Source organism: Lonchura striata, chromosome 11 (assembly GCF_046129695.1).
Source record: "Lonchura striata isolate bLonStr1 chromosome 11, bLonStr1.mat, whole genome shotgun sequence".
In the NCBI taxonomy this organism is placed as follows: Eukaryota; Metazoa; Chordata; class Aves; order Passeriformes; family Estrildidae; genus Lonchura; species Lonchura striata.
Genome location: NC_134613.1, coordinates 6,478,793 through 6,504,368, shown reverse-complemented (window position 1 = coordinate 6,504,368; position 25,576 = coordinate 6,478,793). Strand labels below are relative to the sequence as shown.

Below are 25,576 nucleotides of genomic sequence, written 5' to 3'. Positions count from 1 at the left end.
GCAAGCCCAAAGCCAAACCCAGCTCTGTCCCAAGGCTCGGTGCTGACTCCAGAAACAGAGTGCCACCTACTGAGTCCCACACAGTATGGAACCTCCATCCCCTGCCTGCTGGGGAGGAAGTGCTCCTAAATTCCTTCTGAGTGCTGGAAACCTGGGCTTCTCTCCGGAGTGGCAGCTGCCTTTCCTGGCTCTGGACTGCACACTGGATCAGGTGGCCTGGCAGGAAAGAGGTCGTGCTGCCATTCCCAGGGGCTCCGGGGCTGGAAACAGAAATCACCTTTTGGAAAGCGCAATTAGGGGAGGTCAGGGTGGCTGGAGCCACAGTGAGAGCAAAGTTTAATCCAGGAACAGCTATTCACAGAGACAGGTGAACAAAGAGAGCAAGAGAAAAAGCATGAGGAGATCCTCCCTGTCTCTGGAAGCATCCCTTCTCCCAGCTAGGAGCAGGCTGCTTCTACTGGAGAGTTACAGACTTTGGTCTGCCCTAGAGATAAAGGAGGAACATGGTGATTCACTGCTCCTAAACACACTAAAGGACATTTAACCACCTTTGAGTCCACCAGTTCCCTTGTGGGAGGAATTTATTTATTTATAGAGAGTTTACTCAAAGACCTGTGCACTTGGAAACTTCTTTATCATGAATACTCACCAGAAAAAAGAGTTAAACGAGTTACAAAAATATTCTGAGTGCTGTATAACGGGAAGGGACCCAGCTAAAGGAAAAGACAAACAGTTTTAATTCTTTCTGACCCTTCTATGCAAATACTCTGCCATCCTGACTAAAGCCCCTGGGAGCACTGCTAATTAACCATGCATTCTGACAGCACAGGAGAGCCTGCTGGGTCCCAGCTCCATCCAGATTTCCCTGGATCTCTGCATCTCCTGCATGCCTGCTTCTCCTGGATGCCTGCATCTCCTGCATGCCTGCATCTCCTGCATGCCTGCATCTCCTGGATGCCTGCTTCTCCTGGATCTCTGCATTTCCTTCATGTCTGCATCTCCTGCATGCCTGCATGTCCTGCATGCCTGCTTCTCTGGATCTCTGCATCTCCTGGATCCCTGCATCTCCTGCATGCCTGCATGTCCTGCATGCCTGCTTCTCTGGATCTCTGCTTCTCCTGCATGCCTGCTTCTCCTGCATGCCTGCTTCTCCTGTATGCCTGCATCTCCTGGATCCCTGCATGTCCTGCATGCCTGCTTCTCCTGGATGCCTACTTTTCCTGCATGCCTGCATCTCCTGTATGCCTGCATCTCCTGTATGCCTGCATCTCCTGGATCCCTGCATGTCCTGCATGCCTGCTTCTCCTGGATGCCTACTTTTCCTGCATGCCTGCATCTCCTGCATGCCTGCTTCTCCTGTATGCCTGCATCTCCTGGATCCCTGCATGTCCTGCATGCCTGCTTCTCCTGGATGCCTACTTTTCCTGCATGCCTGCATCTCCTGCATGCCTGCATCTCCTGTATGCCTGCATCTCCTGTATGCCTGCATCTCCTGGATCCCTGCATCTCCTGTATGCCTGCATCTCCTGGATCCCTGCATCTCCTGGATGCCTGCATCTCCTGCATGCCTGCATCTCCTGGATGCCTGCATCTCCTGGATCCCTGCATCTCCAGTATGCCTGCATCTCCTGCATCTCCTGGATGCCTGCATCTCCTGTATGCCTGCATCTCCTGGATCCCTGCATCTCCTGTATGCCTGCATCTCCTGCATGCCTGCATCTCCTGCATGCCTGCTTCTCCTGCTGGCTCCCGGCTGCTCCTGGCCTCGGGAGCACCAACCCCAGGGCACTGCCAGGCATGGAGAACCAAGAGTGGGGCCCCAGCTGGCTGGGAAAGGGCTGCACCCACAGCACCTCCCCATGGGTGCTGCAGCACCGCTCTGGTGCCAGCAGGAGCCGGCAGGGCACGCCCCTCCCCGGGGCACAGCGGGCTGCAGCTCAGCGGGATGGGACAGGGCTCCCATGGAATTCCTGCCCTGCCAGGAGCACAAGGCCCGTGGCAGTGATGGGCTGGAGTGCTGACACACGCAGGTGGGTGATGGAGAGATCCCCCCAGCACACACGGGCTGTGGGCCCTGCAGCACTTTGCATCTGGGTTCCTAAAAGCTCCTGTGCAGTCCCTGACAGAATTCCCATCAAATTCAGCTGGCGCTTTTACTCAAGGCAAAATATTCTCCAAGGTCTGCACTTAGCCTTTGACTTAGATTATCTTCAATCTACATAATTGCTCACCTAATCTCCTCCGAGCAGTGCCCAATTCCAAACCCTGTTTCCAGTTTAGAACATGTGCTCATATTATTACCTTAAAATATAATTACATGGATTTTGGTAAGTGGAAAATTAAGGAAGCTATTGCTTATGTAATACTTGGAGATGGCATTTGCAGTCCAAGCAAGGAAGTATTTTCATTGCTTCTCTATCATTAATTTTTAAATCTAACACTACATTATTAAACAATAATCAACACCCTACATTTTTCAAAGTAATGTCCAAACATTAATTAAATCCCAGCAGATATAATTAGGAAGGTATTATCATCCTATATTACAGGCAGACTATGAGATACTAAAGATTAAAGAAACTTATTCAGAGGTAGAAGTACCACCCAGCTAATGTGGTTGTCTAGACTCAGGAGAGGTTTCCAGCCATGCTATAATCTATAATTTGATCAGTAGCAGCAAAGGGGAAATTTCTTCTCTTTTCTACTGTAAAAATATAAATATACACATTACTTAGAGGTATTTTTATTCCAGCAGTAATAGCTGACAATTTGCAAACACCACGTTTGAGGCACTGATGGATTTAAGCAATTAGAAGTGGGTACATTGTGAAAGGTGCCCTTTCTTCAACTCCCCAAACCCAGGGCACTCTATCAATCTGAGCTGCTGCCTCTGCTCTGCACCCACTGCGGCCAGGCTTCCTGCAGGGATGGACACCTGGGTGACATCTGGGGGACCTGGACAGGCTGCACAGGTGGTTCATGTGAGCCTCAGCAGACCCTGTAAGGCCACGTGCCCTGGGATCACTCCAGGCTGGGGATGAATGGACTGAGAGCAGCCCTGGGGGTGCCGGGGGAGAGCTGGAAATGACCCAGCCCTGAATCCCCCCTGCCCTGGGCTGATCCCCAGCAGCAGGGGAGGGGGGGATTCTGTCCCTCTGCCCCACTCAGGTGAGGCCCCACCTGCAGAGCTGCCTCAGCCCTGGGGCCCAGCACAGAGAGGCCGTGGAGCTGCTGGACAGAGCCCAGGGGAGCACAGGGAGATGCTCTGAGGGTGGGGCCCCTCTGCTCTGGAGCCAGGCTGGGAGAGCTGGGGGTGCTCACCTGGAGAGGAGAAGGCTCCAGGGAGAGCTCAGAGCCAGGGCCTGAAGGGGCTCCAGGAGAGCTGGAGAGGGACTGGGGACAAGGGATGGAGGGACAGGACACAGGGAATGGCTCCCACTGCCAGAGGGCAGGGATGGATGGGATATTGGGAAGGAATTTCTGGCTGTGAGGGTGGTGAGGTCCTGGCACAAAGTGGCCAGAGCAGCTGTGGCTGCCCCTGGATCCCTGGCAGTGCCCAACACCAGGTTGGACACTGTGGCTTGAAGCAGCCTGGGACAGTGGAAGGTGTTCCTGCCCATGGCAGGGAGTGGCACTACTTGACCTTTAAGGTTCCTTCCAACCCAAACCATTCTATGGATCCATGTGACAGCAAATTTTGCTGGAGAATTCTGAAGAACTGAAGCCCAGGAAAGCAAAGCTGATGTGAAAGGCAATCCACCAAGCAGTGGGTTTGCCTGAAGGAGGGAACAGCTCAGTTCTCAGGGCCCCTCAGGAAAGATGGCAACACCTTCTCCCTCATGTGGGCTCTGCAGGGAGGGAGAACAGCCACATGTGAGACACTCAGCACTGCCCAGGGGAGCTGCCAGAGGAGCCCCCAGAAGCTGCTGGTGACTGTCCTTCACAGAAGCTCCAGTCACTGAGACACAGACACTTCCCTGGCCTCCCTCTCAGTTTGAAAGAGGCTTTATGAATCAGCCCAGACGGACAGTCCTGACCTTCAGCGACTTTGCTGGAACATCTTCCTTGTGTTTGCTGCTTTCCTGCCTCAGGAAAGCCCCCACTTTGTATTATCTCTGTGCTCAAGTGCACCAGCCAGGAACCACACCCACATGAAGTGCAGTTCAAGCATGTGAAAAGCCCCTGGAAGGGATGCTGCCTGCTCAGAGTTGTTCCCTTCCAGGTGGGTGGGAAGTGAGGACAGGATTGAAGCACCTGGCCAGGACAGCAGCATCCCAGCTGTGAGGTGCATCATCTGAGGGTGAGAGGACCCACATCCTAAGCTTGGTTTCAAGGACTGAGCAAGCCACGTTTGCAGAAAGGCTCCTGGAGGCTGGAGTGCTGCTGCCTGCCTTGCATCTGTCCCGGGATAATGAGGGTCTAGCCAATCTGTGAGGTCCTAACTCTGCAAGGGGCTCCAAAGGACCTGGATAAGCATTTCCCAGGATTTCTGTTCAATTTGATGAACACCTGCTCCCAGTCCTGGCTCTGCAGAAAAACTGGACCAGCCAGAACCAAGATGCTCCTGCAGTTTCATTCCCAGTCACTCTGAACCACACCCCTGGCACAAGGCTCAGCAAAATCCCACTGGATTTGGCCCATGGAGTCAATGCCCACTGTCCAATGCTCCTGCTGCCTTCCTGCCTGCAGATACCAGCCTAACAAATTAAAGCCTATCTTACATCTATACTTAGAACCCAATCTTCCCAGAAAAGTAAAAATAAACAAGATTTCATTTCTCTCACAGAACCAGAGATAGACACAAGAGACTTGGTTTGTTCCGGCTCTAAATTTGGAGCATGGAGGCCAATAGAGCACACATCCCATTTCTGACTAAAGCAGCATTATTAATATTTTCTCACTTGCTTGGACACAGCTATTAATATCTCATGGAGAATTCCCTTGCAACAAGCTGCAGAAGCAGTGAAATTTTTATGGTACTACTCCTAGGAAAGCTTACCCCCTCTCTGTCTGAAGGCCCAGAGGAGCAGCATTTACACACTGAACCCAGACAATTTATTGGTGTTCTCACAGCACCACCGAGGTGAGCACAGATATAAATTGTCCTGCAGTGGGAATTCACTGCAGCAGGGGCTGGAGACACCATTGGAGGATGGAACGGTGCAGATTCCCTGGGAGGTTTACAGGAGTGCTTGGGAAGGGAGGCAGGGCAGTGCAGCCAGCATCAGCCCCATGTCTGGAGGACTCCTGTCGCCATGGAAGCTCAGACCATTTTGGGTCACACCACTGCACTAAGCAGGTTCCACTCCATGGCTGGTTCACCAGACCCCACCAGAAGGAAGGAACCTCCCAGCCCACACCCTCCACGGGTTGAGAATTCAGCAGCACGTTCTGTTTGCAGCATTGAGCCACAGCTGCAGGGCTAGCACAAAGCAGAGTTAACCTCTCCTCATGCCCACCCTACTGCACTCACAAACATTTGTGGATTCCCCTGTCCCTGCCCACCTGCAGCTGAATCCTGGGGCTCTATCTCCAAGGTGCTGGATGTGCATTGATTGCACGGCTCCCAGAACACATTATGCATGAGCTGCCACCTCAGGGCCAGGCAATTCTGCACTGTTTGATCTCCTGAAATCTCCTGCTTGTATGAATATGGATAAGTTCCTCTTTGTTTGCTGCCCATTGATCCACACATTGACCCTTCTCCTGTGTGCATTTATCTCTGATGATTTAATAATGAAAAAGACCAATAAAGTGAGGAAGGGAAGGAAGCCCCTTCAGGGGGACCTATTGCCATGGAAACGTGCCATATGTTGCTGTTGTAGAGAAGGGATGGATCAATAAGGACTGCAGCCTCCAAGCCATCAGGAACATGTTGTGGAATGTGAAGGATTAAAGCCTAAAGACATGCATAAGTTGTGACATGATGAAGTTCAGGCCCTGGCCCACATCCACCATTCATGAGTCAAACCCCAGGCAATGGGGATCTGCACCAGGGAGCTCTGAGGTGTCTCAGAGAGCAGCAGGACTGGGGAAGGGCTTGGTTTGTACACAGGGACAGGAAGGAAAATGATTGTAGATATGTATGATATATATGATAGATATCTATCATATCATCACAGAATCAGAGTGGTTTGGGTTGAAGGGTCCTTACAGCCCACGCAGTGCCACCCCTGCCATGGGCAAGGACACCTCCCACTAGCCCAGGGTCCTCCAAGCTGGCCTTGGGCACTGCCAGGGATGCAGGGGCAGCCACAGCTGCTCTGGGCACCTGTGCCAGGGCCTGCTCATCCTCCCATGGAGGAATTCCTTCCCAATATGCCATCTAACCCTGTCCTGTCCCTCCAGGCCCTTGTCCAAAGTCTCTCTCCATCTCTCTTTGTCAGCTCCTTCAGGCACTGCAAGGCCACAGTGAGGTGGCCCTGAAGCTCCTCCTCTCCAGGTGAACAATCCCAGCTCTCACATCCCTCTGATGATCCTGGTGCCTCCTCTGGCCTGGCTGCAGCAGCTCCAGGTCCTTGCTGTGCAGGGCCCCAGGGCTGGGGTCTCACCCGAGAGGGGCAGAATCCCCCCTGCCCTGCTGCCCAGGCTGGGGCTCAGCCCAGGACAGAGGGCTCTGGGGATGTCTCTTAGTTCAGAGCTGCTCCAGGAGTGGCACAGGACACACGTCACCGCCACCAGGGACCTTCCACACTCATCTCCTTGGGAAGTCACAGGGATGACAGGCTGGCTTTTAAACTATTTTGTGTTGACATGTTTGTCTTGACATAATATGGGTTTATGCGAGCTGAGGATGTCACTCTCACCACTAGGAAGCCAAATTTACTAAAATTAAACACCAAAATAAGGCAGAGAAATGACATGAGTCACACAACTAGGTAAGAATCACAGTTTGGGGAGTGGGGGGTGTGGAGGGGACACTGCAGCGCTTTCTGCCTTGCACTGACACATTTATGCCCTATACTCTGCAGTTGTCTCCAGGGAAGTGACAAACCCTGCTAAGTCATCTGCCAGATGAGAACAAGACTTCCCACCACCCGAAATGCTCAAAGTGTTCCTCCTGGGCATTGCTGTGCCCCAGCTCCTGAGGGCTGGGGCTCACAGGGCCCCCAGGAAAGTGGGGTCTCTTAATGGCTTCCAAATGCCAGGGGGCAGGGTTAGATGGGATACTGGGAAGGAATTGTTCCCTGGCAGGATGGGCAGGCCCTGGCACAGGGTGCCCAGAGCAGCTGTGGCTGCCCCTGGATCCCTGGCAGTGCTCAAGGCCAGGCTGGATGGGGCTTGGAGCAGCCTGGGATAGTGAAAGGTGGAATGGGATGAGCTTTAAGGCCCTTTCCAAGGCAAACCACTCTGGGATTCTGTGATCATTCCAACATCCAGACTCTCCTCAAGACTCCAGAGCCCAGGTCTGGGATACCTGCCATAACCTTTGAAGCATGCAGCCTCAGGACAACCATCCTCACAGGTACCCCAGCCAGGTACCACATCTGTGTGTGTGCCCAGCTGGGCCCTGGGCCAGTCACATCAGCCACCCCACAAGGAAAGCCCAGAAAGCACCAGGAGAGCTCCCAGTGCCTGGGGATGGATCAAACCTGAAGCTGCTGCTCAGCTGCATGATTTACTCCAGCTCTGCTCCCAGGCACACGTGCTCTCTCAGCCTCTCTCCAACTTGCACAGCTCCCAGGATTTATGTCTGAGACAGGCACCAGCATCTGCCAGACCTCAGCACCGTGCACACGTTCCTGCTGGGTGAGCCCTGGCCATGCCAGATGGGGCAGGGAGGGAAGCCAGACCTCTGTCCTGCCTCATGGCAGCACAGGAATGCTCAAAGCTGCCACAAAGAGGTGACAGAAAGCAGTCTGGGGTTTCCAATGGTCTGCTGGAATGATCATATTTAAAGCTGCCTCCCTCTAAAGGATCCAAATTTCCTAAAGCACAAGTTCAGTGAGGACAGGGAAAGTCGAGTGACAGAAGGTGCTGGCTGCATGTGGCTGTCACCCCTGGCAAGGACAGCTCCCCACAGCCTTGAGGTTACACCGCACAGGTGAAGAACTCCTGCCGGAGAGGGATCACTCCTGGGCAAATCCCTTCTTTCCTGGGTGTGGTTTTGGGTTAAACACACTCTGGCCAACAGGGATGGCCAGGCTTTAATGTGGATTTTCTGCACCCAGTGAACATGGCTCAGGCCTTGGAGGCAGTGCCAAAGGAGCAATGTTTAAGGATTGGGGTGCATGCAGCCCAAACGAGGTTGTGTTTCAGACCTCAGCTCCTCGTGATCCGCATTATTTTCTGGGAATCCTCACTGGTTTGCATCCTTGCTTTAGCCCTGGTGGGAAATGTCAGTGCTGGCACCACTGTTCCAGACAAGGCTGACACCAACGATGCCAGAGCCTCTTCCCATGGGGAAGGAGTGGGTGGAAGGAGTAAGGCACCTGAAAAGGTAACGAGGCACGGCCTGTGTGTACTTCAGCTTCCAAAGCACCAAATGCTTCTCCTGCCCAGCTCTCCTGCTGCTCACATCAGACTCTTGTTTGTAATGAGTTATTCAGGCTGCAATGGAGCACAATGAATCCTCAAAAAGACTAATGCTGCTGGGATCTTGGGGCTATTCAGGTAGCCCAGACCCCAGACAAGAGATGAATCACCTTCTAAAAATGCAGCAGTTAAGAAAAAAAAAAAAGTCCAATTGCTTCTGATTATTTTCAGTCTCAGAAGAAACATACTGTACTGAGGCTGTGCTTACCTAAGGCATCCACGTGAATCCACTATCCCTCCCCCTGGAATGGCTGCTGAATTAATTACTGCCTGTACTGAAGCACTGAGGAGCTCCCCAGTGACTGGCTCCCTTTTGACCTCAAAGCTTTTTAGGGCAGGAGGCTGAGTCTCCCCACCAGGATCTGCCAGCTGGGAAACTGAGGCACAGAGGGGTGGGCACTGCAGAGGGCCTCACTCCCTCAGCAGAACAGAGGGGAGAGAGCAGGAATGCTGACATCCAGTCCAGAGTGTGAAGGGCACTCAGCTCTGAGCTTCAGATCCCCCAAAACCCCTTCCAGGTCCTGAGGAACTGGTACTGTCCCTCCAATGTTCCTGTGCTGGGCTGACTGGAATGAGGAAACCCAGCAGGAACTGAGGGGGGCAGGAGCCTGAGGGAGGAGCAGGGCTTGGTGCACACCTGGGACAGCAGAATGAAAAACTCACACAGTGGATGTGTAAAATACAGCCTCCCCAGAAAGGACAGTGTCACACACCTGCCCACAGAGGATGCTCTGAATCACAATTAGAGGCAATATAAAGAATTCAGTGGCCACATTCAGGACATTTAAAGCCTTTCTCCTCCTTTCAGACTGGCAGGAGGAAATTGGACTTTTCACCTGCCGGTGTGACATGGAATGTGCTACACACGCTCCTGGAAAGGAGCATGGGAGTGTGTGCTGAGGATCCAGGCACTTCCACCCAGCACCCCCTGCCCTCTGCCAAGACCTGGGGTGCTGCTGCATCTCTCCTGCTCTTTCCAGGACATGCTGCAAACTCTCACACTCTCTGGTGTGGTGGGGATTCCCAGGGGGGTCTCCTTTATCAAAACTTGCAGGGTCTGTGACCCACAGAGTCCTCTCCAGCCATTTGTTCCCATCAAGAAACCTTCCAGAGCAAGCTAGAGCTGCAGCCTCTTCTCTCCTCAGCATCCCAAACCCCACCAGGATAAGGGGGGGTTCTGTGAACTTGCTGTGACCCTGCTGTGGAGTGCTGCTCCTCCAACACACAGTGCCAGGGACAGGCAGACAGTGATGGGCACCATGAAAAACGCTCATATAAATCTTTTCCACTATGGGCTGGACTTGCCCTGCTCTATTTAAGTCAATGGAACAAAGCCATTGAGCCCTGGGGGAGCAAGTGCCAACCCCAAATCATTTCTTTGATTAATTGTTCTTGGGAAGGAAGAATTCATTAAGCATTCCGCTCAGCAATTAGAAATAAATATATTTTTAGAATGAACAACCTGCCAGAAACAAGTTGTTTCAGAAATATATTCAGCTTGATGCATTTTCCATCAATACCGAGTGAGGAGGCTCCAGCCTGCCACAGGGACAGGCTGGGAAAGGGACACTGCAGGGACAGGCAGGACAGCTCCTTGTGATGTCTGCAGCACTCAGGTTCAGTCTGCATGAGCAACTCAAGAGGAAATAAAGGAGCTTTTTCCCTATATTCCTATTCCAGCCATAAACTGGGAATAGATCTCCCTGCTATTTCACAGGAGTATGACAAAGCTATTCCTACACACAGCTGGGGCAGAGCAGATATGAGAGCCATGAAAACCCAACAAATAACAACACCCTCCTTGTATTTCCACTTTGGCACCAGGCTCAGACAAGCTACAAGGGCAATGTGAAATAACAACCTCTGTAAGGAGTTTGGGACACATAATTGCCACAGCCTTTTAGATGTGAGACATGCTGACACAGTAAATGGTTACCACAGCAGGACAGGAGCTGCTCCAAGGCAGTGACAGCCAAACCCTTCCCTGGCCACTGAAGGTACCACTAAATGTGGTGTAAGGGTTTATTTTCAATTTTAAATCCATACTTCAAGGCAGGGACTCAGCACAGGTTCTGTTCATGCCCGAGCCCAGAGAACCACATGGAACTGTGAGATGAGCACTTTGCCTTCTCCACCAGCCTAGAAAAATCTACTTGTGGTCCTGAGTGCAGAAGAGGAAACCCTAAAAGAAACTAAACATGCTCTGGGATCTGAGAGTCACAGCCACAAAAGACTATTCCAGGCTTTTAAGTTTTGTACCTTAAAAGAAAAGACAAGTCTTATCCTTTGGTTGTGGTGCCTAGAGGCAAGTCTGCTCCCTGCCCTGCTTTGGGAATGTAGGATGGCAGCAGTGTCTCAATGAATTCCAGCTTTCCCAAGAAGAACACACTCTCAAAGGGCCCTCTTCCCTAAAACATGAAACATCCTTGTAGTTTTTCCTTCTGCACACACAGGACCCAATTTCAAGGCCACTGCAGCAGGCGCAGCCTTTGATTTCAGCAGGGATGTGCTGGGATATCACATAAATTGGCTGGGAACTCGTGCACTTCCATCATGATTACATGATTTCTGTGGTTTTCTTCCTTTTAGTTAATCCAGGCCTGCTCAGAGTAAGGCAAGAGCCAGGGCTTTGCTCTTGTTCTTTCACACCAGCAGAAATGTCTGTGCTGTGCCTCAGCCCAGCTGGGAGCCCTGGCACTGGGAGGCCACAGGGAGGCTGAGGACGAGGAGGAGGAAGATGGGTCAGTGGTGAGGGTACCTGGGAAAGCTCCATGTCACTGCAGTGGGGAACAGCAGAGGGCCTTGGACTGGAGGCCAGGGAAAGCAGGGAGCAGAGCAGCTCTCTCAAGTGTATCCAAACCCCTATTAGCTCATTAGTTATTCAGACAGGAAATTAGGGATCTCCTTCAGGAAAGGCATCCTTGAATCAGAAATAGCTGTTCTGTGGGCAAAGAGCAGAAAATTCAGGGCTCTGAAGCACTTCCACTGTACAAGAGAGCCCCAGGCCGGCTGAGTCCTGCCTTGAAGAGCCACTGCACAAGCACCAAGCTGGGAGTGGAGTCTGGGATCAGTGACAGCAGTGCAGCACCAGCAGGTCCCACACAGTGCCAGCACAGGGCCTGGATGGAATTTGGGGTTCCTGTATGGACACACGGCCTGAGGTGCCTCCAAGGGGGGAAACTCATCCTCAGGGCCATTCTCACCTGGGAATTTGGCTCCCCTTATGAGCCTCATTTCACTGGAATGGTGATCAACACTCCTGCATCCACAAGAATGTGTGGAGGAGTGATCTCACCCAGCCCTGCAGCTGAGGGAAATGCAGCAGAACCACTGCAGCTCCAGGGCAGGGGCTGAGCAGAGCTGGAGTACCTGAACTGCACTGCCCTTACTCAGAGTGTCACCTGCCTGCCTGCAAAGGTCACAAGCTGCTCTGCCAAAACCATGGGATTTTATGATCTAGGTAGTTTATATTACTGCAAAACTCCTCCATTGGAATACTCTCCCTTCCTCTCCCTGAGCCAGCCAGGGCCATACTTTGCCTAGGAAAAGCAAGTTTTGTAAGAGCTTGTGAAGAATTCTCTGCTCTCCTCTTGTGCCCAGCTGTAGGAAAGTCCCGCTCCTCTCTGACCCACAGCACTAGAGGAATAGCCAACCCTATTCTTTTTCCCTAACTGGGCTGCAGATCTTAGGATCCCAGTTTGGGGCAGGCACAAGTTTCCACTGACCTGTCCTAACTTCAAAGAGCTGCCCTTTCCCCAGAAAAATCTTGGGCATGGGGGTATGGAGAGAAAGCAAGGCTAGAAGCTTTGATCCAGGCTGAGGAAATGGGAGGGCCCAACTCCTGGCACCTTGCTGAGCTCTTTGACAGCCTGTCTCTGCACCTCTTATCTGGGAGAGCAGGCAGAGATGCTGCTGGCCTGCCACTGCTGAGAGAATGTGTGATGATTGCACTGGAAGTGCTTGGGAACAGCTCAGCCCTGTGAGAGCAATACCCCAGAGCTGCCAAGCCCCACAGGGGTTTCATCCCTGACTTCAACCAGTGTCCCCACAGCCACGCTCATGCATTGCATTGTCTCCCATCCCAATGGACACATCAGCACCTCTGGCATTTCCTCTCCACCTGCAAAGAGGCTTGTGCTGATGGAGGGGCTGAGCTTTGGAGGAATTAGGCTGCTTTTTGTCCTGCTTTTACATCCCAGCTATGGGAAACACAGGGTGGAAATGCTTCTGAGGGGGTTTAGGATGGGAGGAAGAGCAAAAAAGAGTGGTGGTGGTGGTCTGAAGTGGGAATGCCCATGCTGTGGTAGCAGGCAGAGGGATTTCTGTGCAGGTGTCTGAGGGGCTCAGCTCTGCCTTACACTGCTCCCAGCCCCAGCACTCCCAAGGCACTTTATTATCAGCTGCACCCCCGATGTTACGCATTCATTTCCACAGCAGACTCATTCACACACACACAACACACCCACCCACATGCAGCAATGGCTAGACAGACACAAAGCATGCAGCAGCCAATTATTTGGGGTGGGAACAGCTTGCATGAGCTCATGATGAAGCTTAGCCTTAATTCTGCTGAGCTGGAGAGGCTGGAGCTGTGCTCTGCTCTCCTGACTGACTGCGGAGCGCAGAGCAGGGCAGATGATGTCAAGGCAAATCTTTTTTTGTCTGCAGTGCAGATTTGGCTGTGTGAATTTACTTGCAAATGAGGCTTCCAGATCCCCTGTTGGAAAGCAGGAGTCCTAGGCCATACCCACGGCTGCCACTGTTAGCCCAAATTCCTGCTCATGCTGCAGAAGGGGTTGCCTTGGTTGGGAAGGCTTGGGCCCAAGTTCCCAGCAGGATCTGCAGGCAAGGAAAGGCAGTGGGACTGACAGTGGGATAAAGGAGGAGTGCCTGTGCTGCAGACACAGCAGAGGAACCCACCACAATGGCAATAAAGGAGGGGAGACCCCAACAGTGCAACCCTCCGTGTAGTTTCACAAACTGAGCCCCAAAAGTTGTCCAGAAGCACTCAGGGTCTAGCCAGCAGCCATGGACACACCTGGAGTTTGACTGAAGCACGTCTGTGAGCCAGATGTGCTTCTTTTGTTCCATTCCCAGCTGTGCATTCCCAGCCACAGCACACCCAGGGAACTGCCCTGACCAGGACTGGCATGGAGCACAGTGGTGTTTGCACTAAAAGCCAAGGGTCACAACACATCATCTCAAAATCCACCAGCCTAAGGGATTGTCCTAAACCAGGACAGGGATATTTTCTAGAGCTGCCACACCTTGCAGCTCCTGTGCCACACCAGGTATTTGGGAGTATTTACTGAAGTCAAGAGTCACATATTCCCAAAGAAAAGGGAAGCACACCCTGCAGTACACATGACTGGTGAGGGAAAGATGGAACATTTTCTTCTTAGAGCATCTCCAAACCCCATGCAGGGGCTGCACAATTCTCATTTATGGACATAAAAGGTAAAATCTATCTTGCCTGCCTCTCCATGCAGGCTTTTTTCCCATCTTTTTCCAGCCTAGTTCTAAACCTGCCAGACAATAGAGCACCATATATGGAACAGGAGAGTATTGGTAATCTCTTCCCTTATCAAGACACAGGAACTGAAAATTCAGAAATCCCCTGTTGGTACATGGATCCACTGCTTTTTGGGGCCCTGATAAAAGATGGACAATAGGTGAGACCAAGTCTACAGCACTACACAGGAAAGGAGAATCCCAAAGAAATCCTCATGAAACTGCCTGGTGGAGACCAACCCTGCCCTTGCTGGTACCTCCTCTGGCATCTGCTGTTACATTAAAATATTATAGAGTCCTCCAGCATCTTCCATGGCCCCTGGCAGTACCATCACCCCTTTCCTTAAAGCTGGGGAAATCAAGGCATGGAGAATTCAGCTCAGGATGTCACACAGGTCCAACCTGTATGCCTGACATCCCTTCCAGCTTGTCCTTCTGTCTGCTAGGCACTGCTTGTCATTCCAAGAGCATCCACAGCTAAATGAGCACGATACGAGTGCTTTGTATGGGCATCAAGGAGAACAGACCATCATCTGCAGTCTAGACTGGTCCCTCCTCCTGCCCTCCCCACGATTCACAGGAAAATAGAGATGGAAAAATATATTCCTCTTGTTATTAATAGAAGTGTAACTTGTGCATGCATTAGTACTTTGAAGCGAAGGGGGAAAGGTGAAGTATCAAGAATTTGTGCTTAATGAAAGTGAGTTTGCTATTGTTAAAAAAGCTGCACGGAGGCAGGCACCATTATCTTTTCTCTTATCTCCCGGGCTGTCGGGAGAGCTGGTGCAGGACACGGCAGAGTGAGGCGGGCACTGCCCAGCTGTGCCCCAGGCAGAGCCGGGGTGTCCCTCAGCTGGCTCTGCACCTGGACACAACGGGGCACAGGGAGGGGGTCCCCTGCCCCCAGTGCCCCCGACAGGCACAAGTGCCCTGCTGAGAGGTGTCAGTGCAGAGCTGAGCCCCTTGCCTGCCAGCACCGGGAAGGACAGGGTTTGTGGAGTCCCTCAGTCTCTGGAATGCAGCTGTTATCTCCTCCCAAGCGCTGATAACCGCCAGCCGCTGCTTTCCCCCACCCAGCACATCCAAATGGATCTCCCCCGGGTTTTCCAGGGTTTTCCATGCCCTCCCTGTGCTCAGGTGGGATGAGGATCACACTGTAACAGTGCCCAGGTTCTGACCAGGAGCAGGAGAAGTGACTCCAGGCAAAGTTCCTGTGCTCCCAGCTCACAGTGGGATGAGGGAGGAGTGCCTGTGCTGCAGACACAGCAGCAGAGGAGCCCATCACAATGGGAATAAAGGAGAGGAGACCCCAATAGTGCAAATTTCCTTGTGGTTTCCAGTTACTTCCTGCACAGCTCCTGATTGCCTGGCACTCACAAACACCCTGAAGACTGCTGTGACAAGGGAAAACCAGGAGTTAGAGCTCCTGCACCGAGTCAGCTGGCAACCTGCAGCTCCTCTCCTGCCTCTGAGCTCTGGAACAATGCATGCACACACACAACCTCTCCATCCAAAGAGGCTGCGAGTTAAATCCTTAATTAGCACATTTGGACGAGTCACCACAAATGAGATTAGCTCTCTGCATCGCTGGGGAAGCTGCTGTGCCCCTGGAACGTGGAAGTGGTGGGCCCTCAAGCTGACCTTGGAATTCCCCCTTGGCTGCTCATCTGCTTTGCTCTCACGGCACTGTCTTCCCCTGCTGCCTGCAGCATCTCCTCGGGAGATAAGAGCCTGGTTTTCCTCCTGTTAGCACCAGGCACGCAGTGACCACATTTGATACTGCACACAATGAATAATTCCAGTTTGCCAAGGGACTTCCCAGCTAGCAAAGCATTCAGCATGGGAAAGGGGCAGGAAAAGGTCTCTCTAAGAGCACCTTGCTAGCCCAGGACACATCTGCTCCCCCTGCTGTGTTTCTGGAGTCCTGAGTGCTGTGTCTGCTGACAAACCCGGGCTTGGTGCTGTCAGCACTGCAGAGCTGCACGGAGCCAAGCTGCGTCCTGCTCTGCCCTGAGCCTCACCAAACCCCAGCCCACTCGAGGGGGCCTGAGCCCTCCTCACTGCTCGTCCTGGACAGCAGCTTGGCCTTTGAAGTGGCAGGGATGCTTGGGTAAAGCCCTTGTCCTGCCCTGCAGGCTCAGGAGTGACAGGTTTACAGCCAAGCAGTGCTCAGCTCCGTGGGGATGAGCTCTGCAGTGCTGCTGGGGGGAGAGGTCATCCAAACGTTTCAGAAAGGAACTTAAATCAACCCTGTTCGCCATAATGGCTCTGACTCTTCAGGAAATCTCCTGAATCTCCAGCCATTCAAAAGGCAATGATGTCACCAGCTTGGAAGATGGTTGTGGACACTGTACCTGCATGCACAGCCACAGGAAAGCACGTGGGACACACACCTGGGAAGGAGGAGGACAGCACCTGGATCCTTCCACATGGAAACAAGCCCATGCTTCCTTACAAACCCAGCAAGGGATGCAAGAGATCTGTCAGAGCTGGTGATGTTCTTAATTCTTCCTCCTGGCCTCGAGTTCTGAGAATGCTCTTATCCCTCCTCACAGCTTGGCCTGTGTTCAGCCACAGAGCTCGTGGCACAAACACTTTGGGGGAAAATCTCAAGTAGCCACTTCCCTGCAGCCTGACCTTTCCCTCACACTCAGCAGTGGAAATGGGCTTTTTGAAGTTCTCAAAAGGAGCTGGCACCTTGCTTTTTGAGTGACATTCATCTGTAGGTAAATTGATTTAATAGCTTGTTAGAGTGCCAATTAGAACCAACAATAACTCAATTGACCTATAACTGCCTTGGCACCAACACAGCTTTCAAAAATAAGAGAAAGGAGGAAATCTCTGCTCTGGCAAAGATGAGAGCTCAGATAGTTGGTTTTGAGAGCAAACTGAGGGATTCATGGGCTTGCTAATGAGATGCTCATAACACATCAGAAACAAAGACAAATTTCAATGGTTTCAAGCTAAAATGACACTATGTTATCTGCAGACAAAGATCACTCTTTTATCGGTATAATAAATGGATTTCAGTGCAGTAGCAGTGATTCTAGAGCAGAAAAACCCTCAGTGCCACAGAAAGCACTAGCACAGTTACCTAACCAGAATAAGACTGGATTGAAACCCCAAGTTTACCTCCTTAAAATAGTGCTGCAAAGTCCTACACTGACTCTGTGGGTTTTACCCTCAGAAACCACATTTTTCCTTCAAATAAAATCTGTTTCATTCTCCTGCAGTGGAGATTGTGCTTCCAGACAAATTCATCATGTTAAATGTTTGGGTCTGAGGATAGAGAGCTTTCAAGTTTAAAAACTAGAAAATGGGTAGCTTTTGTCTAAACATTGGCAGTGTCCAAGGATAAGGAGAAGGATAATGTGGAAGGGTTTTAAATTACTGGGAAAAATGATCCATTCTTAAGTCAGGAAGGGGATGGAGAAAACTGAGATTGTTGAAAGTGTCAGAAGGACAACAGCGACTAAGAATTGATTTGCAGAGACACACCCAGAGGAAAAGCTGAAGGATAAGGATGGAGACTGGAAGTGGACTGAGTAAATGCCAACCCAACACACTGGAACGTGGCAAGGGGTGAGGCAAACAAGGTGGAAATCAGTGATCAGATGAGAAAGGAGCTGATATTGGCTTTAGGACTGCCTGGACAAGACACCTGCCACAAGGAGCCTAGAAAATGGAGTTGGCACTGGTGGGATGAGAAACGCAAACTTCAAGTTTGATGGGGAACACAACAGGTTGGAGAGAGTGGGGCTGAAGGTGAGAAGGAGAAAACAAGCAGGGAATTACAACAGGCAGACTGTTTTTCCTTTGGAGCCTGGAGTAGCCCTGGAATGTGGTGCAGCTTCTTTCCCTTGCTGTAGCTCCCTGCTGCAGCCACTGCTTTGTTCAGAGCAGAGGGCAGTGCAGCACAGCCTTGAACAGCTCCACACCTGCTAATGACCCCAGAGGTATGCCAAAGGGAGACACTGAGGTGCTCTGAAAACCCTAATAACTCTACAAAACACCGCACTAAAAATCAGACTGCAAAGTCAAAAGCTTGGGGTAGGAAACAGTAGACAGGAGCTTGGCTGTTACAGTCAGGTCATGGATCAAACCAGTCCATCCCAGAGAATTCCTGCCTCCTCCAAGGTGGGAGGGTGAGCTTGGGGCACGTGTGTGCAGGAGATTTTCTGCAGGAGCCCATTTCTTGCCCAGCCTGGCAGGTTTGCAGTGGAAGAGAGGAGGAACTGTAGGTAGGATGTGATGGCCAGGGCAGGTGAACAGAGCCCTGGAGCCTCCCCCTCTGCCAGAAAGCTCCTGCAGAAGTGGCAGGCAAGGAGCCCAATCCCAAGCTGTAAGTGCAATAATACTCTGAGATGAGGATGGCAGAGAACACCATGTCATTGTTTACAGCAGTGATATTTTTTGCTATAACAACAGACAAACCAACAAGTAGCAGAGGCTTGTGAAGAGGGTGGGAGGGATGGGCCCATTTCCCTGTCTGGCTGCTCACAGAGCCAGCCTAAGAAATGGTCCAAAGCAGAATGTGCCCAGTCCTCTCAAGGCACCCATGGCTCCTCTGAGTGCCAGGGATGGCCCATTCCCTGCCGAGCCCCCAGGGCAGAGCTCTGACAAGGGCAGAGGCCTCCTGCTCTGCACAGCTGCGCCTCAGTTGCACCACACCCAGGTCAGGGATGGTTTTACCTCAATCCCCACCAGTCTGTGCCATCTCATGCTAACCTGGGGATGGTATTTCCAATTTCCTTGCTGTCAGGAAGTGAATTGAACATTTATTGTCTTCATAGTGAGTATTTTGTAAAGACATGAGAAAATTAACTTTTTTTTTTCCACATCAGGATCTGAATGAGATATAATAAATAAGATATGTTATCTTACAAGAAGAGATGGAGAAAACATTAAATTGTTTTTCCCAAAGGAGCCATCCCTGAGTGTATTGAGGAGGAGCTTCTCTGGGAGAGATAATGTCTTCATCTGTTGGCAGAGACTGGTATGAAGAGCCTGGCTTAAGTTTATGCAAAAATCTTAACCATAGCTCTTTGTTAAATCTCGGTGCTTGCTTTACTATTTATTTATATTATTTTATCTCATTTTCTCCACGTGAAAATACCATAGTATCAGTCCTAAAATAGTTTACCATGATGACCCACTGAGGTGCTGCTTTTCCTGAGGCCTTCCTGTTTTCCAGCTCAGGCATGTGAACATGTTTCCTATAAAAATCTGGACTCCTACATGGACAGTCTGCTGTAGGATTATTTATCCTCTGCCTCCTGACGAGTGAGCTGGGGCACAAAGCCTGCCTTGCCTTTGGGCATGGGAAGTATGGATGCAGGAGTTTCACTCCCTTAGCTCATGGTCACATGCGGAAGAGGTTTTACAGTGACTTCTGTGAGGCAGAGAGAAATTTGAGAAGAGGATCCATGTTTACCCCTGAAAGAATTTTCTACCAAGGTCCTTGACACAGAAACCAAGAAAGAAAGGATAAATAAGAGAAACCTGCAACTGCCTGTTCCAATAAGCACTTTGTCTCTCATAACCAACGAGTAAAGTGTAAACTTATGAGTTTTGCAAGAATGTATAGAAAGCATGAATGCTATAACAAAATAAGGTTTGAAACCTTTTGAAAACGGAGTGTGTTGCTTTTTATTGTGACTATCTCAACTAAGGGAGTCACAGAGCCATGGTTCTTCTGCAGCCTGACTGCAAGTCCACTGAAGACAACAGGGACCCAATCCATGTGTTCAGCAGAATTTGGATTATCCCCTTGTTCTGCTCCAGCAAAGTGCCCTGGGAATTGGCTGGGAAGTTCTCTTCAGCAAAGGCAGCGGGATCTGTCTCCAATCTCCACGTTCAGTGTCCCCCTGCCACCCCAGGGACACACCATCGCCACAGAGAGAAGAGAGCCAAGCCCGGGAGCTGCCCCCCAGCTCCTGTTGGAGCCCAACACCTGGCACAGGTCCTGCCACCAAAGCCACTGCTCCCTGCCCTTTCCCTGAGCCAGAAGCCCCAAGTGCTGCACATCCTGCTCCGTGCCAGGCACTTGGAGTGAAGCGCAAGTCGTGGACTCAGCGTTGGGGCGTGGGCAGGAATGGAGGGAGGGCAGCACAAGGAACAGCACTTTGGGCAGGAGATGGACAAAAGGGCATTATTGCCTGAGAGCAGGGAGCTGCCAAAGTCAGTCAGCACTGCTGGACTCTCCACCAATTGTTTACCCTTCTAAAGCACGGGGAAAAGCTTCCCAGTGAGAACAGTGTGCACAGCCAGAACAGCACTTGGAGAGGCACTGGAAATCAGGTCTGCTCAGGAGAGTGGGAAAGGTAAACACAGCCCTCCCATTTCTGCTCCATCCCACAGTGCCACTGGATTCAGCTCTTAGGACTATATTTAGTAAATCCCACTGATTCCCCCCGAGAAGGGAGGCTGAGGGACACTGCAGCACAAAGGGAAGCGGTGATTTTGTTCTTTCCCCTTATACCTCCCACCTGAGCACCTGGTTTTTGCTGCCACAGAAACCTCCCCAGGGTCCCAGCAGCCAGGGAGTGCTGGCAGAGGAAGCAAACGAAAGAAAGGATCTGTTTGCACACAAGTATTACAAGTAATGGACAGCAGTGAAAAGAAGAATCCTAAAATCTGTGGCTGGGTCTGCTATCGAACGGAATGTTTGCCATTGTTTTCAAAGAGACAGAAGCTTCTCTTCACTGTGAGGAAGTTAATAGATTACTGGGCAGTGAATAATGTGCAGTTCTATTTACATCCACTGCTGGGACTATTTTGGGCCCTCAGATAGTGTATCTGTTCTCAGGTCTTTCTAAAAGCAGCATGCTACACTTTTTTTGCAAGCAATTCTGGGCAGCAGCTACAACCATATGCTTCAGTCAGCTATGAACTAGACAGATCATTGTTTGTCTGGAATTTTTTTATTAAACCAATTGTACTGGATCAATGCTTCCTCTAAGCAATAAAATACAATTCTGTCTATTCAGTGGAAGAGCTTTCAAAGTCACAGATAAATCTTGATCTAGGAAATACAGTGTGGCTCTGCACTGATGTGCAATCAACCACAGATGCAAATGAACTCCAGCTGCCAGCACACACATCTGCACCTCAGAATGGGAGCCAGGATTCTTAATTTTCATTAGAAATTGCTAAGACACCTTTTAAGTGCTTCTAGAACCAGCCCACTGCATTAGTCAGGAGTACTCAGGGGCACTGAGCTTGATTTTTATAGAAGTCATTTGGTGTCTTTTCCCCTCACAATGGACTAAAAGCAGAGATCAACAGAGCCTGAATCTATATTAATTTGTTTTACTCTTGGAGGGTCATAGATTTGCCACCGGAATTAGCCCTGCTAGATGCTAAAATGGTAATTTAATGAGACAATGATGAAAGCCTCTGTTCCACTCCAAATCAGGAACTCCTCTGGAAGCAGAGTGCGAAGGAGCAGCGACTCCGTGGAGTCGGAGAATTGCACCAATGTCATTTCACAGCAGTGCATCGGCCTGGAGTGTTCCATGCAAACTTCCCAGCTCCAGCTGCCCGGAGCCGGCAGTCACGAGGGCTGGAGCCCCGGAGCCTGGACGCGCGCCTCGCTCGCAGAGGGGAGGCAGCTTCCTCCAAAGGCACAGAAAGGCAGCTCGGGGTCTAAACCCTCTCTTCACTTTGAAACTTGACCAGCAAACGCTGCTGCACGGCCTTGGTGCCAGCCAAGGGCAGGATAATGGAGCCTCCAGGATCCCCAGGCTCCGGGATGCGCACCTGGCTGGAACACGGAGCAGTCAGGAATTGCACTGCGTAATTCCCCGAGCACACAGCACCCTCCTTTGGGGCACAGATACAGCTCTTGCACACGTTTTGATAAGATCTGCTCTTTGGTGCAATCTGCTGCAATTCCAGAGGTGAAAAAATGTTAGCCATATTCACAGGAGTTCTTTCAAAGAGATATGCTTCAGCAGAGGGCAAGAGGGAACGCAAAGCCCAAACAGAAGGTGGGAAGGCTCTCACTCTTCCCCTTCAAGGCAGCCATTGTCCACAGGTCACTTTCCATGGAAGCCAAGTTCTCTAAGCAGCATTCCTATCCAAGCAGATCTGCTGCAGGTGACCTAGAAACAGGGGTGAACACAGTCTCCCTGGAAATATCCCCCCCTGAGCAGGCAGTGGTGCATCCAGCTCCTCCCGGGCTCAGAACATGGCTCCAGACACTCACCCCACTGCCCAGGCCCAGGGTGACAGCGGGGACACAGCCCGTGCTGCTGGGCTGGGCTGGGCTGGGCTGGGCTGCTACACCAGCTCCCAAGGAAACCAGCCCATCTGGAATGTCCCAGGGTACAGACACACAGCTCCCTGTGCCTTCCCAGCTCTGGGCAGGGGCTGTTATTAACACCAGCAGTGCACCCACAGAGCTCTGCGCGCACACACAGCTCCGTGCCAGCAGCTCTGTGCCATCATCTGGCTCAGGCAGCCAGGGCTTGCCAGCAGACTCCATTCCTTTGGGCAAGGCTAGAACTGGCCCCATAGCCAAGTGCCTCAGGGATGAAAAGTTACCTCATCATCTTACAGAATAAGCACTGGTTCTGTAGGAACCTTAAATATCCAAACTCTTGGGACCATCTCACCTTGGGCAAGGTGGTTACCTCATCTCCTGCTGCTGAAGTTTGCCAGGCTGGTTCTGTGCTGAAAACAGGCACAGATATGGAAGGGAATAAACCCACTACAGAGACAGAAGGAAGCTGAACACTGCTTTTGTCTGACCCCAGATACAATGCAGAGACTAAACCTCAAATTTCCTGAGGGTGCAACACACAGAGCATGCCTTGCTAGAATAACCCAAGAAAACACAGCAGTTAAACTCCAGACTCATGGCAAATACTGCAAATATAGCAGAGAGGACGAAACTGGTTTTGTTCTTTTGAAAGCTGCTCATTCTCACATTTCAGTTTGGGAGCTATTACTTGGTCAGTCTCACTGGGAGGCGATTTTCTCCTGGTTCCAGTGTGGGATTGGGTAAGGCTGTGCTTGCAAGGACTCTGCATCATGCTGTAGCTGCTGGAAACCCTCCTAAGCTCAGTCAGCTGTGTGCTTGGGACACTTGAATGCACTGAATTTAAATGACAGTGCAGTCTTCCAACTCACAGAGCCTTCTAATAATATTTGTTAATCCAAGCAAATATCAAGGAATCTGGTCAGTGCCAGTGCTGAATCCGCTAAGCATGTGGGCTGCTTGCTAAATCCCTAATAGGTAGTGGCAAGAGGTTTCTGTCATTCCTGCCTTTGGGAGGCCAAATCCACCCTGAAACTCCTTCCTGCAATTATCTCGCTAACTGTATTTGTGGGAATCGTGCATGGTTCCTTGCAGAGTCCACACATTCAATAAAATCATGTAGTGTGACAAAGGTATGTTTGACTAATATTCTTCTCCTGTATGCTTTTAAATGGGAGATGTAAGCCCGTTGTAATTAAAGTTGAAGCAATAAACCTTAGCCATTGATTGCACTCAGTAATTAATTATTGATTGCTTTACATACATATTGCAGAGGACAGTTCACCTGTGCACCAGAGAGTACTTTGCTCAGAAATACCCAAACACAGCCCCTCTATGCAGAAGTATACAGGACTTTGCAAGAACTAGCTCTAGGGTTTCCAAGCTTATTTCCTTATTAACCTGCACGGAAATGGTGGCGTGGAGTGAGAGCAAGCCATTACTTTGGCAAAGTCAGTGTTAACTATTCCCAATCCAAACTAATTTTGCAAATGGGGATGTACAGATGCAAAAGAGGCTCTTTCTCTGTTAAGAACCTCTTTCATGAGCATGCCATCCCCTGCACATCCCAATTCCTGACAAGCCATGCTGCAGTAAGATGCCTACACAGCAGCAACAGTAGCAACATCCCTGCCTAACTGTTGGGAAGGAGCAGGGAGAGGACTTGGAGGTGTGAAAATGGGAAGCATCAATCAGGCAGAGCATCCATGGAAATGCAGGACTAGTTAAGATCAGACATCTAAAGTTGTGCATCAGGTGGGAACAGCTTTTCCTATTTACAACGAACTTAAAGAAAACCTTTCCATTATAAAAACCCAAAGACAATTTGTTTAAAAACAATTTAAAATTACTAATAGTGTGGGGACACTAAAATTAAGGTGAAATGTAAAGGAAACCTGCAGCTTGTTTGAGTGGAGCAGATCTTGGCTGTGTCCTCCAGCTCCTCTGGCTAGGAAATGACCCAGGAAAGTTCTGTTGGGGTGGGTGCCCTGTGCTGGAGGTGGCATGAGAAGGGGCTGGCCAGCTGTTTTGAAGTGGGCCAGGAAAGGGGGAGTTGGAAAGGTGAGGGTTGTACCTGAAGTCGCTGTAGGGATGGATGATCCAGAACCCGGCAGACTTAACTCTTTCCTGCTCCCTCTCCACGGCCTTCTGGCTGCCAAACATCCTCAAGGAGAATTTGTTGACCCCCGGCTGGAGCATGGCCCCGAACTGCCTCTGCATGAAACCGGCCTGGCCGAGCCTCTGCTCCTCATCTGGGGTGATCTGGTCGCACCCTCCACCTCCCTCCACTTTGATGGAGGTCGAGGAGCAGGCCCGGGGGGGCGGCTGCTGGGGCTCCGGGGGGGAGGCGGGCGCTGGGGGCACAGGCAGCCCCTGCTCCAGCTCCCCACTGCCGGGGGGACTCTTGTCCTCCCCGGGAGAGGCCGGCTCCCCCTCGCCGCCGATGAGCCGCTTCTCCTCGGCCGCGTCGTGGAGGTGCCTGCTGGTGAGCGAGGACAGGCTCCCTTTGAAGCGGCGGCAGTCCCCGTTAGTGCTGGTCTTGGCGCCCTTGCCGCCGGCCTCCGTCTCCAGCGGGCCGGGGTCCCCCCCTCGGCCGGGGTCCCCCCCGAGGGCCCGGGTGCTCCCAGCAGAGGGCGAAGGCAGTGGCTTGAGCCTGATGCTTTTCCTGCGGGTGTCCTTGTCGCTGTCATCCTCCTCGTCCATGATCGACGCCTTGGGTCCGATCTGCTGGGGCAGGCTGTAGAGTCTCTTGCGCATGGAGGGGGGCAGCTTGTCCATGGCCGCTGCTGCTGCTGCTGCTGCTCGGGGACAGGGAGAGACCCCCGCTCTGCCCAGCGAGGGGAACCGGCACTGCCCCCAGGCCCCTGCCCCCGGCTCACGGGGCACGGGGGACCAGGGACTGGCGTGTCATCTCCTTACCAGGCTGTGGCATCCACAGGCTCTGCATCAAAAACAGGCTCTGCATCCAGAAGGGAAGGGAATGAGGGAGGAAAAAAAAGAAAAAAAAAAAAAAAAAAAAAAGAGGGAAGGCAAAAAGCTCCCCCTTCTCCTCCGTTATCCCGATTTGGCTACTTGCTGCTTGACTCCCCTTGATGAGTGTTACTGCAATCCCTGTCTGCTCAGATGCTGAGCACTGGGCAAGTAGTCTAGAGGAGAGCCACACACTTCTGGCTGGAAGACGAGGGAGGGCGGCAGCGGCGGCAGCAGCCGCCTTGCCATGTTGGCTTCGAGATGCAAATGTGCCGCGGCTCCCGGCGGGCAGACATC

At 51.5% G+C, this 25,576-nt stretch overlaps 1 protein-coding gene across 1 annotated transcript in view; it reads right to left on the bottom strand.

Annotated features, from left to right (window-relative positions):
• HCN4 (hyperpolarization activated cyclic nucleotide gated potassium channel 4) overlaps positions 1-25,324 on the bottom strand; it is a 101,454-nt gene extending 76,130 nt beyond the window's left edge. Inside the window, exon 1 of the mRNA XM_021554167.3 lies at positions 24,384-25,324. Within this exon, the coding sequence (XP_021409842.2) occupies positions 24,384-25,087 (704 nt within the window). The 5' untranslated portion in view covers positions 25,088-25,324. The remainder of the gene's footprint in view (positions 1-24,383) is intronic.
• Between the last annotated feature and the right edge of the window lie 252 nt (positions 25,325-25,576).